The sequence below is a fragment of the Protopterus annectens genome, chromosome 3.part0 (genome assembly GCF_019279795.1).
Source record: "Protopterus annectens isolate FY-2018-M chromosome 3.part0, PAN1.0, whole genome shotgun sequence".
Classification (NCBI taxonomy): Eukaryota; Metazoa; Chordata; order Ceratodontiformes; family Protopteridae; genus Protopterus; species Protopterus annectens.
The window spans coordinates 1,917,572,860-1,917,592,927 of NC_056731.1; the positions used below are offsets into that span (position 1 = coordinate 1,917,572,860).

The 20,068-nt window shown below is 38.4% G+C and overlaps 1 protein-coding gene across 1 annotated transcript in view; it reads right to left on the minus strand.

Moving 5' to 3' along the window:
• The window catches only part of NBEAL2 (neurobeachin like 2), a 3,059,867-nt gene that overhangs the window by 456,524 nt on the left and 2,583,275 nt on the right, over window positions 1-20,068 (minus strand). Inside the window, exon 41 of the mRNA XM_044066003.1 lies at window positions 17,824-17,964. Coding sequence (XP_043921938.1) covers window positions 17,824-17,964 — 141 coding nt within the window. The remainder of the gene's footprint in view (window positions 1-17,823; window positions 17,965-20,068) is intronic.

Sequence of the window (20,068 nt, forward strand, 5' to 3'; positions counted from 1 at the left end):
ATAATTCAATAAAGGTGTTAAAAAAAAAACTTTGGATAACTTCTCACATGAAGTAAAACAGGTCTGGGTTGCACAGCATTCAACTTGGTAACCTGGCTGTACAGAAAACAAACCACTGCAATACATGGCCCTCAAAATGTGGAATTTGAAAGGCTTGCTGCACTTCATCATGAATGGGTTATATTTCTGAATAACAAAATCATCTAATCATGCTTATTTTGTTTTGTTACTTCATTCCTTATATAAAGCAAAATTATATGCAATTGAAAACAAAAGCACTTTATTTTTAGAATGAGCATGTAGAGTATGTTATACCATAAACAAGAAAATGTTACTGTATTTCACAGTTTTTCCTTCAAAACTACAGTATATATATATATATATATATAAAACTAAACTGTTGCAGTAGCTACATGAAAAAAGCTAGATTAAAGTTTACAATTCTAGTTCTATAAGCAACACTGATTTTTAACTGACATAAGACATTCAGACACAGCAAAAACAGCAGTTAATTAACAAAATAAACAAGCTAATGGCTTTGTTATATGATACCACAGCTTACAGGACTGAAGATCGTATGACTTAAAAACAACAGAAAACAGAAGCTCAAAAAACTGAAGTCCTGAAATAATACTGAATGCATACATGAAAGAAAACAGATACACAAACTGATCACATTAAATGACAAAAAATAAATACTGTTTCTGTGGATGGATGGCAAATTTCCAGGTCAGAGGTATGCATTCATCCCCATCCCATAAATATATGTATATTCTAAATCCAAGGCTTCATAATGCTGGAGATATCTGTTATACCTAACTCAACAAGAGCACCTGGCAAGAAACGATATGGACACAACAGGAAATGCAGGTTCCAGAGAGAAGACGTACTAGATGGGAAATGAAAGGGAGAAACCAAGTGTTGTGAAACATGACTACCAGTAAATCATTATTTATTTAATTTGCTATATTAAGTTTATGTTTTATACTTACTGGTGCTACCACAGAATTCTGAGCTTCAGTACTCAACTTCAGACTTTTGCAGATTTTGATATTATGGTTTCAGAGCTAGGAAAGATGTGCAGCAGGTAAAGGTGATAAAGGATAATGAGGGAAGCATACTCACAAGCGAGGAGAGTGTGTTAAGGAGATGGAAAGAGTACTTTGAGGGGTTGATGAATGAAGAGAATGAGAGGGAGAGAAGGTTGGATGACGTGGGGATAGTGAATCATGAAGTACAATGGATTAGCAAGGAGGAAGTAAGGATAGCTATGAAGAGGATGAAGAATGGAAAGGCTGTATGTCCAGATGACATACCTGTGGAAGCATGGAGGTGTTTAGGCGAAATGGCAGTGGAGTTTTTAACCAGATTGTTTAATGAAATCTTGGAAAGTGAGAGGATGCCTGAGGAATGGAGAAAAAATGCTTTGGTACCGATTTTTAAGAATAAGGGTGATGTGCAGAGCTGTAGTAACTACAGAGGGATTAAACTGATCAGTCACAGCATGAAGTTATGAGAAAGAGTAGTGGAAGCTAGGTTAAGAAGGGACGTGATGATTAGTGATCAGCAGTATGGTTTCATGCCAGGAAAGAGCACTACAGATGCGATGTCTGCTCTAAGAGTGTTGATGGAAAAGTACAGAGATGGTCAGAAGGAGTTGCATTGTGTTTTTGTACACTTAGAGAAAGCATATGACAGAGTGCCTATAGAGGAGTTGTGGTATTGTATGAGCAAGTCGGGAGTGTCAGAGAAGTATGTAAGAGTGGTACAGGATATGTACAAGGGTAGTGTGAAAGTGGTGAGGTCTGCGGTGGGAGGGACGGATGTGTTTAAGGTGGAGGTGGGGTTACATCAAGGATCAGCTCTGAGCCCTTTCTTATTTGCAATGGTGATGGACAGGTTGACAGACGAGATCAAACAGGAGTCTCTGTGGACTACGATGTTTGTAGATGACATTGTGATCTGTAGTGAGAGTAGGGAACAGGTGGAGGAGACCCTGGAGAGATGGAGATATGCTCTAGAGAGAAGAGGAATGAAGGTCAGCAGGACTAAGACAGAATATATGTGTGTGAATGAGAGGGAGGATAGAGGAATGGTGAGGATGCAAGGAGTAGAGGCGGCGAAGGTGGATGAATTTAAATACTTGGGATCAATAGTTCACAGTAACGATGAGTGTGGAAGAGAGGTGAAGAAGAGAGTACAGGCAGGATAGAGTGGGTGGAGAAGAGTGTCAGGAGTGATTTGTGACAGACGAGTACCAGTAAGAGTGAAAGGGAAGGTCTACAAGAGGGTTATGAGACCAGCTATGTTATATGGGTTGGAGACAGTGGCATTGACAAAAACGCAGGAGTTTGAGCTGGATGTGGCAGAGTTAAAGATGTTAAGATTTGCACTGGGTGTGACGAGGGTGGACAGGATTGGGAATAAGTATATTAGAGGGTCAGCCCAGGTTGGAAGGTTTGGAGACAAAGCCAAAAAGGCAAGATTACGTTAGTTTGGACATGTGCTGAGGAGTGATGCTGAGTATATTGGGAAAATGATGCTAAACCCATCTTGAACTAGACAAAGCAGTTAACTATTTTAACACCAAATTTCTTCAAATCCTAGATTACCATGCTCCTTTTCGTTCTACTAGAAGATGATCCAAACCTGGCCCATGGCTCACAAAACAAACTAGACAAAAGATGCTCCTTAGAAATAAAATCTGGGCTAAATGGAGAGCTACCAAATGTCCATCAGATCAACTCCACTTTAAGCAGTTAAGAAATGCCACCAAGAAAGATATTCTCAAAGACAAAAAAGACTTCTACCTTCACCTACAACAAACCAGTCAACAAACTCCAGAAAAATTTTGGTCAAGGATTAACAAACTTCTTTGTCCAGGTCACTCTGCTACTCCTGCCCTTGTAGGTTTTAACCATAATAACTCCAACCAGATCCCTGATGCCTTTAACACTTACTTTACAGAAGCCATTCAAACCCTAGCCAATTCATTACCTCCCTTTACTGCTTCTCCAATAAATTCTTCCAAGACTATATCACCTACCTTTCAAATACAACCTGTACCTACCTCCCTCATCTGTAAGCTACTTCAAAAACTGAAACCTTGTACCACTTCTGCTGACCGTCTCCCATCTGAATACCTACAAATTGCTGCAAAAGCTACAGACTATCCCATCTCTATCCTTATTAACAGAACCATCTCAGAAGGCAAAATTCCATCCATATGGAAAGTATCCTACATCATCCCTCTACATAAAGGAGGGTCTTCTACTGAACTATCTAACTTTCGGCCTATTGCCTTACTCTCCCCAATAGCTAAGATTATGGAAAAATGTATTCACAAACAACTACTTAACTACCTACTACAAAATAACCAATTAGCCAACTGCCAACATGGCTTCAGACCATGCCATAGCACTACAACTGCCCTACTATCTTTCACAGACTATATAAATAAAAATCGCAACAATAACTCCTTTTCCTCTGCACTATTCATTGACCTGTCAAAAGCCTTTGATATGGTTAACCATAACTTACTTTTAGACAAACTAAAGATCCTTCCTCTTGAACCACAAGCATTACAATGGTTTACGTCTTATCTGAATAATAGACAGCAAGCAGTCCTTTGGGATAACAATCTGTCTTCACTACTTCCTGTTAATATTGGGGTACCCCAAGGCTCTATCTTAGGTCCCCTTCTGTTTTCCTTATTTATTAACGATCTACACATAAATATTCCTCAAGCCACCTGCATTCAATATGCAGACGATTCCACCTTAATTTGTTCAGACAAGAACATAGACTCTCTCCAGTCCCTCACCCAAACTGTTCTTCATAATGTTGAAAACTGGTTTATGCAACACTGTCTCCTACTAAATCCCAAAAAACAAAACTACTCCTTTTTACCCCTACTCATAAATGACCCACTCCATCCTTCTCTGTAACCTCTAACAATGCCACCAACATAACCCCAGACTCTACAACCTGCCTACTAGGAGTTACAATTGATAATCGTCTCAACTTTGATGACCACATCAACACCACCATAAAGTCCATTAACAAAAAACTCGGTACCCTCTATAGAATTAAACCCTTCCTTACCCCTACTGCCAGGAAAACTATTGCACAAACCCACCTCATTTCTACCCTTTTCTATGCCTCTGCTATATATACTAACCTATCAAAAAATAACCTCTCCAAACTTGTCACCTGTTATAATAGCATAGCTAGATTCATTACATGCTCCCCCTTCAAAACTCACCACTGCCTCAACCTCAAACAACTTGGATGGCTAGAACTGGAAAACCATATACTCTGTCAACAATTACTTATCACTCAAAAGATCCTATACCACCCTAACAACACCCCTATCCTTTCTAATCTGATTACACCATATAAAAATCTTGCTACACTACGCTCTGCTAACAAACTCCTAGTTTCCACAATTAAATCCAACAACAAAGCTGGTGACTCACTTTTCTCTAACACAGCAGGTAAAAACTGGAATCAACTTCCTTCTGAACTATCAATCTTAGCGTCTACTCCTCTATTTAAAAAACACCTCAAAGAACATCTTAAAACTCATTGGCTTTGTCCATGTGCTAACCCAGACTGATATCTTCCCCCTTCCTTCTCTTACTCCTTTCCCTACTCCTCTATCATGTGCCACCTAAACTAGGTGCTACTCTTTTCTTCATAGTAATTTTATATAACATAAAACCCTTTCTCTCTCTTTATTGGGTTGTACTCGTACCCACTATTGTATTTAGTATAATTGTTTTCTTTACTCTAATAATTTTGTTTTTTTTAGTATAATTTTTACAGTAATATTTTCAGAGTTTATAACCTGAGTATTATAATCTCTTTTTACCAATGTTTTCACTTTATGTGATTTTAAATGTCTTTTTTACATATGTTTAACATTGTCATTATTCTTGTTTGGAGCTTTTCTCCCCGGGCCTCTACTGAAAATGGACATATATCCAGTTAGACTAGACCGGTCAACAAATGTAAAATAAATAAATAAATAAAGATGAAGCTATCGGGTAACAGGAAAAGAGGAAGGCCTAAGATAAGGTTTATGGATGTGGTGAGAGAGGACATGCATGTGGTTGGTGTGACAGAGCAAGATGCAGAGGACAGGAAGAAATGAAAACAGATGATCCGCTGTGGCGACCCCTAATGGGAACAACCGAAAAAAGATGATGATGGTTTCAGTCATACAGCCTTCCATATTAGGATAGGGAAGCCCTAGTGAGCTACACAACAGAAATGCAAGGAGATGGTCTGTTATGGAGTGAATGCTGCACAGAATGTGTAAGATATCCAAAAACATGAGATAACAAATCAGTGCTGGGATGCTTATGATAAGTAATTAGCTGCACCAAACAGTATGGCTCCAGATTTTTTTACATTTATTGCTAAACCTAATGAACTGAACCAACAGTCAACTACTTTTTGGCAATTTTCAAGTATGAAGCTAATGCAGGAATGTGATCAGCTTTCAAAAGTGCTGGAATATAAAGAACTCCGATCCTACAAGTGTTAAACAAAATAATAGACACTGAATCGAGGATGAGGCCCTAGGAAATCCTAGCTGACCTGCTGAGGATAGACTATGGAGTTCCTTACTTTAACTAGCAGGAAGCACTGAGTGAAATATCTATGTATCTACTGAAGATGTGGGTGACAGCTGACCCATATTCAGTGCCTAGCATTGAATCAAAGGCTTCTGTCAAGTCAATATACATTGTACCAGAGTTTTTTCCTTGATCATTGCTTGCGAGAATGTGATTGGTGGGGCAGACTGCAGCAGTGAAAGTACTGTAACCCTTTTTAGAACCATATTTTGTTGGCTTAATAAAGTAAATGAGTTAATATGAGATCCAAATAATGAATTTTACCTACAGAAAAAACTGACCACACATCCTACTGTTAGATGTAATATGTTTCTGTGAGTTAGTTACATTTCTGTATACACGAATACACTTGCTTAAAAGCACTGTCAATAAATTTGAATAATTTACCTTTGCTATTAATTTCCTGACTGCAATGCCACTTTAAAGTATGTATACAGATTCTACTTTTATTTTTCATAAATAAAAACCTGATGCAGCATAAGCTACTAAGATTATTGCCTTGTTGCCTTTACCATTCTATCAAGTTTTAAACAGTCAGGAAACTAATAAGTCACCTAACTGTGTGGCTCTGGAGGGGAGGAGTTATAAGTTATATTTTGGAAACACATTTTAAAAAGAGGGCTTATACAGTGAAAATGGCCATTATGGCATGCAAGTAATATGGCCCCAGCCACAGGTTTGATGGAAAAATGAAAAGACTTTAACACAGCACAGCCTGATCAAACACACAACTAAGCAGTTAGTTTTACTTGTTACCTGCAATTTCAGCATCTGACTTTGTTCATACTTTCAACCAATACTTGTTGAGGAACAATCTGCCTCTTGACAGGACTAATAAAGGTGTTCCAGTACAGTATTAATTTGCTTTCTACTTAAAGCAAAATATATACATGAAATGCAAATGATTTTGAGTGAATACCAATGATTGAACTCAAAGTGTGGTAGAGCTTCAATATCACTGCAACAGTGAAGATCATTGCTGCCTCTCTCTACAACCCAACACAGTCCAGTTAAAAAGATAAGGGACAGAGGACCATGATCGGGTCTCTGATCATAATCAATTTGTGTGTTTGAAACATGAATATTAAGAAACTCACTAATAGGTCAACTAATAGAAAAACCTTGCTATGTGGTGCCGAATAAGAGAAGACAGTGATGTCCTCCTGAGTGGCAAACCAATCAATGTTTGGGATACCTCATTTCTGGAAACACTTCGTATAAGCACAGCTTATGAATCTGCAACTCCAGAAGATGACTGTAAGGATAGGAAGTTTGTCAGCATTTTTACTTCCCCTAAGATGTAATATGAAGTGCTGAAAAACTGACACCTCTGTCTATGGACCACTGTCAAAGGTGCACTGTACCACTACAAAGGGAGCAAGAACAAATCCACCCTTGTCTGTGAATGTAACACATGACAAACTGGTTTTGGGAATGAATTGGGATGGGTCCCAGATTCAGCTATAATGCCAACACTTTAAAAGTAAAGTGGCATACTGTCTGATGCAGAGAGCTTGCTCCTGAGGAAACCTAATCTCCTGAATTGTGAAGTAACCAGTATGTACCCCTCACCCTCACGATGATGTATCTATTATCTGGACCTGCAGAAGGTTCAGCTGCAGATATGGAATGCCTACCAGAAGGTTTCCAAGAACTGCCTGCTAATCCTGGTACCATAACAATGGTGGCTTTACTACCACTAATTCCTGGTGGTCTACTGCAACACCCATTTGCTCAATTATGCAAAAAGCACCATGAAGACCTTAACAACCATGAAACAAAGAAGCCAGAGCAGAATATCAGCCTGAGTCCTGTACTGCAAACTCACCCAGGCTGTCAGGGTCATGACCTCCTGGGTCTTCTGCGTGGGTAGGAACAATTACCACAAGGGTGATTAACTATCCTTTTATAACCACAATCTTCTAAGAAAGGAGTCAGAAAGGAATTTTTCCAATTTATTTTCACCCCAGGTAGTGCAGCCATGGGATTATCTGCTGAAATAATGCTACAAAACAGTTTCAAGATGGGGTCTCAATAGCTATCCATCCAGATAGAACACAGGGAAAATATTTTTCCTGCAAGGCTTAGGCCACCACTGCTGAAACTCTGGCAAACAATCTAGACAGTAAATACATGCCAATGGCAATAATTTTGTTTCTGGAATTGATGTCCACACTCAGCGCAATCAAAGAATTTTTTGAGAAGAGTGCAAACACTGTGTCAGAGGCATCTACCACATGCCCACCAGTATAACTCAGGTGCCCTGGGGAAGCAAGGACCTAACCATCCTTCTTGGAGAATCTTATTCTTTAACTTGATTCATAGGATGCATTGACCAAACCTTCAGAAGTATGCAATGGGACAAACTAAGCCCTTCTAAACTATGAAGAAATAGGAGTAGAACTCATGACCTATTTTGAGAAGTAAATAACATCTACAGACCTGTTAGAACAGAATCTGGGGTTGTACAAGAGCTCTGCTGAGATGGTTTGTTGTCTTACATGAACCCTTTTCTAGGGAAAAACCCAAAAGCTCTAAGACATGGTCAAAAGTGTCCACACCCAAAACCCACTGGAGTGAATGCACAGAAATGCCACCAGGCCCCATGGGCAAGCCTAGACCTTAGTTAGAATTGCTGCATGTCAGCTGGTGGAACCATCCTTTTGGGTGACTCAACCAGCATGGGAGGGTCAAGAACATCTAATGCTTAACCGCTTCTCTCTCTCCCTCCAAGGAAGTTTCTTTTTCTTTGTGAGATGGATAGGCTCAGTAGATGAACAGAGGGGTCTAGAAGTTCATTAAGTTCCCCCCAGTTCTGCTTACTTGTTTCCTCTTGAAAAGGTTACCTACCAGGTCGTACCTTGGTATTTCAACCCCAAAAAATTCCGCCCATGAGGCAAACACTCAAAATGCTGTCTCCAAGATCTTCACTAAGGAAAGACAGCCTCAAGCAAGCCATCCCACAAAGGTACAAACTTCATCATGCTGCTTTGATAACAGCAGCAGTACAATTAAAGATACAGTAGGTCCCACAGCAGCCCACAGAAAAAACTACAGATAAAGTCTTTACCACCTGCTCCATCAACACAGACTTAAGTACGTCAGCAAGATTTACCAATGCCAGATCTACTAGACAGAACTAGAATTTGGAAAGGCAATATAAGTAGCTGAGGGCCCTAAGCCCCACAGTGGTAATGGCTGAGGTGTACACTTTCTTGACATACCTATCTAGAACTTTAGACTCTGAATGACAGCAAGGTGACAAAATGATGCAATCTCTGGTGCCTATGTTGGACTACATGGACTACACACACCACAGCAAATCTGGTCTGGAGATGTCTGGTGAGAGGCTTATTCTGTACATCTGGGGCATGTAAATGGTATACAGCTTCCGAGGCCACAGAAGCACAGTCTGGATCCATTTCATGTTACAATACTGAAATCCTTAATTAATGACTTTATAAAGGGATGCCCCAAGATGTCCTAACAGACATCAAATATATACTTGATGTCTAGGCTCTGATGTGTGAGCCTTAACACAAGATAACGAAGACAATTCCCTTGTAGACTGGGCCCAACAAACTCTGTTGGGCTGGCCAAGATGCCAGGTAGGAATTCCTCAGCATCAATTCTCCTTGACTTGAGGACTGGTAATTCTAAAGACTATTTCCTGGAATCACACCAGTCAGCCATGAACTCTGTTGAATCACTCCTGTGCCGAGTGGCACCTACACCCCAGAATGTACCCTGAAGAACAGAATCCAAGAGTGTTCCTACTTCTGGCCCCTTGTCATCTATCAAAGTGAACAGCTAGCATAGGCTCGTACCCTTAATAATCAAGGATGAGTATGGCATCTGTAGGGCCTGAAAGGTAATTTTGGGAATGGGCACACCTACAGGAAGGCTAGGTCACTACCCACTCTCACAGCTTCAGTCCTAGAAAAAATGCTCTGACTGTAACTTGAGGCTGTGAGTAGGACACCCTGTCAATTCCCATGTGATGGACTCTTTTAACCACCATTGTTACCTTGTAATGAGGTAAACTACAGTTCTTCCTTCTGATGTCTACAGTCAGCATGATTGAATTATCATCACTTTTAGCAGTGCTTTACATTGTGTTGCTTGCCAAGCCAATGCCAGTGGAGGTCTTTACTTTACTAACAATCTGATGTCCACATTGACATTTTATGGATTGCCTTTTAGGCAAAGAATGAAGAACTTTTAACCAATGCAAATCATGATTAGAATCCAAAATCGACATGTAGAAAAAAAGAGACAGGTAGGGTTGGTGGAAAGGCACACATCTGCAGTCAGAGCATGATATTATGGCATGTGCCAGTACTGGGTGAACACACTGCCAAATACAGTAGTTTCTCAAAAAATGATAAATTTTGACTAGCAGATTGGAGGATGACTCCAACTGTCTGACATGGTTATCCCCGTTAATCTCCTTTTAAGGAACATCTCCAGGATTAAACACTTCCCGAAAAGGACCTATGATATGGTTCATGGTGTGGTTTCATTATGGATTGACTACTTTAATTCCTTGTACCATGTACTCCCTGATGCTCTAGCACCCATGTTGTCTTCAGTCAGCACAGAATGCCGCTGCTGCATACCTCTCAACCTGGAAACATCAAAAATCTGGACAAGGCTCATGAAAAATAGGTACAAATCTGTACGCTGATTAACATAAAATTTGCATAATAATTATGTAACCCCACCCACTCCAATGGAATTGTAGGATACAAACTTTCAAATGCAAACTGAAGAACAGACAACCAGAATATGGCACCAGAGTCCCCCTGCAGCACTTTCAATGTCCCATTGCCTGGCTAATTCACCCCATTTACCATAAACACTAATGTGTTCATACTGCTTTACTTCTACAATGATTATTTGGATTTTATTTTTACATTTTACAGCCCAGTGCACAAACACCAATGGACATCTGCTAAACAAAGCAACACTATCTCACAACGAGAATAGACTTGGCATTAAAACTTCTCTGCCCTTGAAACCTCACATTCAGTGTAACAGCACTGAAAGGGTGGTTTGGTCACATATGCAAGAAAGATATTTTGGTAAGGCAGATATGGGAGAGACAGGATGAATGTAAGTGGAGACAAGGACATCCAGCAAAGATATGGATAGACAGCATGATAGATGGTCAGCGCCATCAGCATGACTGCAGAAAAAAGTAGCAGAGAGTCTCTGAATCAAGAGAGATAGAAACAGTTGACATACCACCCTAGTCCCCATGTAAAAATAGCCAGAACATTTATGGAGACCACATTAGAACACTCTCTTAAGGGATGCCTTCTTATAAATATAATCACTAGGAATTATCAAACAAGAAATAAAATGTAGAATTTAATTTACTATGCAGTTTACACTGCAATATTCTAACAGTATTGGCCAGTCTTTACTGAATGACAGATGTCTTCACATTAAATGTCATTTTTGATTTTTTCCCAAAATACTTTAGGAACAACTACTCTGTTTAAATTATTTTTTCATTCTGTTCTTAATGTTGAAATAATAAATACAGTATGCAAAAGTACAGTGTCTTAATGTCTTCACAGTGTTAGAAACCATATCTGAGGGCATTTTGGTAATTTTAGATAAGCAGAACTTATGATGACATGTATATTGTAAGGTAGGAGTTAGGTTTCTGGGCTCTAAAATAAAACAAAAGAAAAGTTCACAATGTATAAAGCCAGGCTCATAGCTGCTCTGCTAAAGATCAGTATATAAGCTAAAGGTAGAATTAAATCACCACTTGCCTAAAGCTACACAGTAACACTCACATTCACACAAGTACAAGACACCCTAAAACATAATACTAATACCCAGGAACCACAAACTCCTAAACATAGTAATTAAGAAATCCATAAACATACATTTGCTATAATGGCTTAAAACACTGAATGGCAAAGTCAAACAAAATTCCAGTGAAAGAGGTAAATATCTATTAATAATCTCTCACAACTTCTCAGTCAAGGAATCTGACCAAACACTATTGCAGGCAAGAACACTGTTAGACATGGTTGTGACAATCATTCCAGACTGACTGCCTTCTTTACTAATACCTTCCCCTCTATGAGTGATCACTGTTCTATTCATACTTCATGGAGTCTCAACTATGCATAATACTAAATAAAGGTATACTGGTAGTAACTGAAGCCTTATGGCAAGTAGAGTTACAGCTCTCTAACACAGAATCGGCAATTCGGCATGCAATGTAATGACACCATTATGCCTTCTCAAAATTTTACCTACTCACTCCATCCAAGTTTGGCTATTTCCATAGAAAAATAAATATGTATTTACGAAAACATACCATGTCTTACCAGTGATCTAAATAACCAGATCAAGTTCCCAAAATATTGCCTGAATGGGAAGCAAATAAACTCAGCAAATTAGATTACTATCTGAAATTAAAAAAAAAACTGAAGAATATAAACACTAACAAAAAAAAATAATTCCAAAAAATCTGCAGAGAGACAAGATCAGACACAAAAAAGTCTGATGTCCATTAAACAAATACACGCAATCAGTTATTTTCAAACTTCAAAACTGGCCTTAGAAGGTTCAGTTATCAGATCTAAAAGGAAATAATAATAAAAAGCGACAATATTTTTTTAACCTCCAGACCCTCCAGAAAGCGTTTTCTCTCCCACTATCCCACTTGTCCTGCATTACTACCTTTTTTACTTTTTTCATTTTAAAATTACAAAAAAAAAAAATTCAAATAAACTTAACAGATGTCAGTAGTGGCAGATCTAATCTAATCATGATTAAATCCCACTAACCTTCCATAGTGCTCGCAGTGCTTTTTGAAATTACAATGCCTGGATTTTAATTGTTTAATTTTTTTAATTTTTTTAATTTCATCTCTAGGTGTTTGGTGTTTTTAGGTGTAGTTAGCAGGTCGTGGAAATCGATTCACAGGGAGATTGTCAAAGATGGTTGCATCCTCCCCTCTCCTCCTCCATCCCCGCTCCACCTGCCATTTAAAATGTAGTCAAGAGCAGCCAGACAAGTAGCAAGTTCTTCAAATCCAGGCAGCCAGAATCGTTTCTTTCCTTGTCCTTGCTTCCTTCCTGCTCGCATGCATTCAAATAAATCGTACCGCCAGAAATGTCTGCACGCCGATAGTCACGACAGCTGAGTTCATATGTTGATATGTAATGACACATCGAAGCAAGACAAATAAAATGTGATGCAATTAAAATATAAAAATAATTAAAAAAAAAAATGGGGAAATGAAGGCGCCATCAGAAATGGTAATCGGTATTTTTACCCCAAAACTTTTTATAATACCAAATTATTCAGGGCATATGGGGGACGGTATGGTATGCTGCCAGATTAGTAATGCTGAACCATATTCTCGAAAACACCATGAACCATATATCAAAGGTCCATTTCAGGAAGTATAACCCCAATCCTGACTCCAAATTTAAAAGGAAAGTAAAGGGGCTAACCACAGCAGAAGCAATTATTTCAATGACAGAGTCAGTTATGAATAATTAAAATGTCATCCTTATGGGGACTTAATAACCAGTTGAAGCAGGTCATTTCATACTATCAGCCCGACATGCTTTCAATGCAACAGCAGAATCAGAAAGGTCAAATGAAAGACAGAACTGATCATTTGCATGACTGTAATAATTCATACCATATTGTTAAACGATGTCACCCAAAGGAAGCAGGCAGAGTATGAAAAATGATAAAAGCAGATCGCTGAGGAAATCCACAGAGCAGGGCAAATTTTACAAAAGAATGAACTCTACAGACCACCTTCCAAGACCTGTTGTTAACTGGGTATGTCAGCTGGTCCAAGAACACACTTCAGCTATGAACCATGTAACAGAGGAAAACAAAGCACACAAGTTTACACATAACAGCAGTAAGATTAGTTGAGGCTTTATACATATTGTCTTCTTCTTTCGGCTTTTCCCGGTTATGGGATCGCCACAGTGGATCACCTGTCCACTCATGATTGGCAGTGGAGTTTTATGGTGTTGAGTTGCCAGCCCCGCGCCCAACCTTCCAAGGAAGGCACACACACACACGCACTCATGCCTAGGACCAATTTAGAGTATCCAATCCACCTAACACATGTCTTTGGGATGTGGGAGGAAACTGGAGCACCCGGAGGAATCTAACACCTACAATTTAAACTTTTTAACACCACAATCTGATTTTATATATATATATATATATATATATATATATATATATATATATATAAAATGAATGCACATAATCTTCTAAAATCTCTATACTTTCAGACTGAATACATTTAATATTTTCATATTTATTTTTTAACCTACTCTGAAATTCAAATTGAGATAAACAGACAAACTTTTGTTTAAAGGCCACCCACCACTCTGTCCAAGTATCATAAAATGTAAACACAGACATATCATCATACCATAAACCTATCAATTCTGCATTCAGAAGTCATGACTTGAAAATCTTTTAATATCTTTACCTTCTTTAATAATGTCCAAATATTCATCTAACTCTGCAAATAGCTCTATGATCTGAAAACCCAACCTCTCACATTCTATTAAAGAGTTCTGTTAAGTCTTTCAGAATACAAAAAAATAATCAATTTTCATAAACAAGTTATTTCTATAATACGTCAATCAATACTTCTCCATATCTTTAACTTTACTAACATTGTAATCTACATAACTTTTTTAACATTCTGCATCAACGTTTTCTCACTGTCTCTAAATTAAAATCTCCTATAACCACAAAGTTCATGTGTAGTGAAAAAAAGAGCTTCAATTGTTCAAATAAATTCTCTGTCTTTAGCCGCTGTAAAAGCATTTAAACCTATCATTGTATCTATACTTCTTACTCATAACTAATATTCATAACAGTGAATCTACCAGGGATAACAAAACACACATCTAATAATTTAACAGTTTTACTTAACAAGAAAACTATACCTGAACACTTAGGTCCTAAATTCCAAATCACTTTCATAAATTGAAATGTATCTCCTTCCCATACAAAATGGACAAACTGCAAACAAATAACATCTGCTTTTTGTTTTTACACCATTCTAATAGCATTAAATATCTTAACTCTGTTAAGAATACCATTAACATCTAATTTTCATATTACACTTTTTTGTTTTTAACTTTTGATGGAAAATTTTAAAATCTCCTTTTCCAAAGTCTTTATCTAGAATGCATAGCACAAATCTTTCCTTTCTCTTCTTTCCAGCCATTAATGCATTCTGTACAGTTTCACTATTAGAATCAAATGCCTCTTCAATTTGTTGTTCATTGTTCTCACTATCAGTACCTTTTAGTACTTCTGGAACAGAAATTACATTTTTTTCTGTTTAACTGATTCAGTCTGCACTTACTCTGCATGAGAGGAATCACTTTCATTTTCACCAACTAGTTTACTTTTATTCTAATATACTGAAAATAAGTTTAGGTAACAATGTATTTATTTTATTCACTTACATTTATTTACTGTGGTAGCGCACTGATCTCAATGGACCATTTGAAGGCACAGCCCGGGTGAACAGGATCACATAAGAAATGAACAAAACATATTTAAAGATATAAGGGTATGCTAAAAAACAAATAAATACATATTTACAGATGAAAGAATATGCTACAACATCTAGTTCAAGAAACAGCCAACAATATAACACAGATGGAAAAATGGAATTATCCTTAGCACAGCTTTATGGATAAGATGTAGCCATTACGACTGAGATGGCTTATGCTACAGGGATAGCAGCATATCATTATACAGACAGGTATAAAGATATTAGAAGAGGCAAGTGAGAATAGTTGCAAGAAAGGATACCATGGAGAGAAGACACAGAAAAGGTGTGAGAGGCATGCCAAGAGAGGAGGAGCAGAAAGAAGCGTCAGAGAAATGCAAAGAGAAGAGAAAAATAAGATGAATGAGCAGCAGTATGTAACGAGGATGACAGAATGAGATAAGTAAGAATGAAACAGGGATAAAGGTGTGTGTGAGAGAGCTGCAGAGTTCATGTAACGTGACCTGAGTGAGCGCAGTTGCACTTCTCTTGGGTGAAGAGGTGTTTCTTGAGCTGTTATCTAAAGTCAAGAGTACTTTTGGACATCTTGGTTTGAGAGAGGAATAGAGTCCCATATTTTGGGTGCTAGGATGGAGAATGCATGGTCAGTGCTATAGAGTTTACTTTTGGGAGTCAGTAGCATGGGTTGAGATTGAGAGATACCCTTGAGATTATTTGTGGGGTTTTGGTGAATAGTTTATGAGTGACGGGGACAATGTTTCTGGAGAAAGGGCTTTGTGAATTAGTGATCCTAGTAGGAGGTTGGCTCTCAAATATACTCGGAGCTATTTAGCTTTAGAGACAGTTAGGCAGTGGTTTAATTATTGGGGGAGTTAGTAATGAACCTGCAGATTTTATTAGACATGGTGTGTAAGATGGTGGCATTTTTCTTTGAGGCTGCAGCTATAATGAGTAGTCCATATTCAAGGTATGATTAGAATATGGCTTTGCCTATGGCAGCTTTGGCTGGCTTGGAAAGAATAGCTTGTGGTGGTGCCTACTTTCATCTTGAAGGAGCTATTGGTGAGGAAGTGTACAAACCAAGGTTTTGCATCATTACTAATGCCTATTTCAGTTAAATTGCCAAATAGTAAGTTATGGTCAATTAGATCAAAGGCTTTTGTGAGGTCAAAAATGACAGCTCCTGTTGCATTTGTCCATATTGGTAGGATGTCATCTGTGAGGGAGCAGAGACCTGTTATGGTGCTGGGTCCAGACCAGAATCCATGTTGCTTCCTAGACAGATGGTGGTAATTATGCAAATAAGCAATAATTTAGTTGTAGAAATTTTTTCTAGTATTTTACCTAAAGTGGACAGTACTGAGATATGACAGAATTCTGAAATAGTAGTTGGCAAGGGCAATTTTGGAATAGAAGTGACTACTGCTGTTTTCCAAATCGGAGGCATAATCTTATTACTTAGGCAGAGGCTGTATATGTGAATGAGGGGTTGGGTGATGAAGTCCTTACAAAGGTGAATGAACCAAGGGGGCTAGGTTATCAGAGCTTGGGGGAGTATCTACTTGTACTTGGTCCAACTGCGTTTCAGTCTCTTTTGTTCTAATCTTTCTGAAGTGGAACAGTAAAATCTAATGGGCGTGGGAGGACAGGGTAGCTGTGGGGATGGTAGGTTTGTGTTGTTGATGTGTGGCAGGTTGCTGAACTCATTGAGGAAGTCAGGACATAAGAGTTTGTATATGGTGGTTTTAGAGGGGTTTAGACAGTCGACCAGTCACAAGTTGATTAATCTCCAGAATCTTTTAGGTTTGGCTAAAACTGAGATTTGTTTGTTTTGGCATTGGTTGTTTTTGTGTCCGCGGATGGACTGTTTGACTAGATTGTATAGGCAGGTATATTTGGCTTGGGCATCTGTGGAGGGTTACATACTACTTATTGTTCAAAAAATAATTTGAATGTTTCACCCTCCTACCTCGCCTTATTCATGAAGAAACATTTCCCTAACAGCAACACTACATATGAAACTAGGGCACAGATGCAAACATCATCATAAATGTAAAACTCTATATCCATACTCTAACCTGATCTTTGCTGTAACCAGCAAACACTTAAGCGTGTGCAGACACACCAAAAAAACCCATTCCCTTAATTAGCACACACTGTAGAACAAACTGCCATTCAACACGCTAATACACTCATATGATTATACCTAACTTACTCCCTTACTCCCATCACAATCCCACTTACTAGAATCAAAACTATTTGAACTCCCTGCATTTGAAGAATGCCACAATTAACAATATTGTTCACTCTATTTACCAATCCAAGCACACTGCCAAACAAACTGCCATTTGATACACTGACTGACATTCACATTATCTATTTATACACACACATACACACACACACACACACACACACACACACACACACACACACACACACACACGTGGGCTGGCACATGTGTGTGACTGAAATTAAGAAAGAAGGCTGTTAATACTTTTATTTATCTACAGAATGTTGCTATATGCCACAAGTAATATTAAGTCTGCAAGTAGTCTTTACATTGTGAAATAGCTATCTGTTGTACTTACCTTCCACTAGCCTTTACATTGTGAAATAGCTTTCTGTTGTACTTACCTTCCACTTTGAAGCTGTATATGAAGGGTAGTGAATGGCTCCATCCTGATCATATAATGCATCACGCCAGCTGCATTAGAATAGTGGGTGCCATAGTGGAATTTGTCCACAGTGCCTGTAGGATCCTCAAAACTCTCATACCTTAAGAGAAAATAAAATGGTGACAAATGGGTGAAATGAAAAGAAGTGAAATGAAAGAGTAAATGAGAACAATGAACATCAGCTCAATAATGCAGCTTTGGCTAGTTGTATACGAAGTTATCTGTACTGTTTACCAACTGGTCAGCTCACATTTCCATGTGGAGCATAGCAATAGAAATGTGACTGTAAGGTTTAACAAATATGTTCGGCACATTAGCATAACATAAAATTAAAAAGTTCTCATTTGATTGCAAGTAGAATATATCAAATTGGAAAAATGAATACATAACTTTAGTAGTTATATATGAGAACAGTATTAAAACAGTGCATTTAGGTAAACGTGTACACTGCAACTGCAATGCTCAAATTCTGCACTGTAGAAAACTTGTAGTTATAAACTCATGAAACTGGACACTGAACAATTTCTGAGAAATATTGCTCCCACAAACTAATAAACAGTAAAGAAACATCTTGGAGCACATGTCAATGTGATCTAAATTGAAGGGTTTGGTTTTTAAAGCTACATATACCTGCAGAAAAAAAAAAAGTGGAAATTGAAAACTAGACTTGTTTTAGAAAACTATTACCAATAAGCAATGAGCTGCATACAATAAAATAAAATAAATATTCTTAGGAAAATTACATTCATTTAATTGTAACCACTCTGGAAATGTAGTTAAATTAAGCAGTGTATCTGCATGCAAACTGAGTGGAAACATATTACTAGTAATTAAAATATGTATTCTCTAAAATTAATGGTACCCATTATGCATTAACAGCATCTTACTTATATGCCTTCTTTGTGGCCTGAACAATACAGAACATTAATGCATTGGTGCTGAATATTGGCTTGTGATTTGGTAGTGTTGACTAATTTCACCAAACTGGCATGGGTGTTTGTGATGATATGTGGGATGTAGACCTGGTCTACTCTGACCTACACTAGGGACTCATGCTAACAGTAGGAAAGGATCATGTGCCCCTACTGACCAGTGTCTGTCTGCCATAAAGCCCAAAAGCCTTGCTCAATAAGCTAGTGGCCAACCAGAGTCCAGCTTGGATCACCTGGGATAGCTCTGTTGAATAAATGCTGGACAAAAAACCAATCAACCTGCCAAACAAGAATTCAGAATTGCTACACTCAGTGTAGATTCATTGACAGGATGTAGCTTGGAACTGGATGACATGATGCCAATGAGGTGTTTGGACAATCTGTGTATCCAGGAGACAAGACAAAAGGACAGTGCAGGAAAACCACTAGGCTTGGGATCCAGAGTCTACTACTCAGGAGGAAGACAGACTAGAAATGGTATGGGAATTGTATTGAGGGAGGGGCTTCAAAAGACATTGAGGGATGTCATCAGAATTAGTGACTCACTCATGGCAATCAGACTCCAATGTAAGGATAGGGAAATATTCAACATCTCATCCTATTTACCAAAACAGGGTTGTGATCATCAAGAAAAGAGTGCATTTAGACAGCTGTTGCATACCTACTTTCCAGATAATGTAGGGTATCATAAATGTGTGATAATAATGGATGATCTAAATGCGCATATTGGAACAGACAGAAAAGGATATAAGGACTGCCTGGGTAAGGCAACAGGAATAAAAAAGGAGAGGCCATTCTAGACTTCTGTTTGGCAAATGGTTTGTTGATGGCAAGCACAAGGTTCAGAACAACAGACTGTCACAAGGTCACCTACAAGAGTGCCAATATGCAACTCTGGCAGACTTCCTCATAGTAAAGAATGAGCAGTGGGGCAAAATCAGCTATTGCAGTCATCCCCAGTGAAATAGTCAGACACAGCATAAACCACTGGTTGCCACAATCAGTCATCAGAAAAAGGCACCAAGGTCAACAGAGACCAGGCTGAGGACCTGGTGGTTGAGTGGAAAGAAAGCACAGCAGTTCAAGGAATTACTCAGGACTCTAGCACCTCAAGAAGAGGAGGAAATAGTTAAGAGTTGAAGAATGGCAGCCCCTCGAAAGAGGGCGCCTGAGGACTACAGAACACATATGCATCCGAGCCAAGTAGGGAAATAAGGTACATAAAGAAAGCTGGAGGTGGAATGCAGAGGTTCAATAAGTGATCAAAAGAAT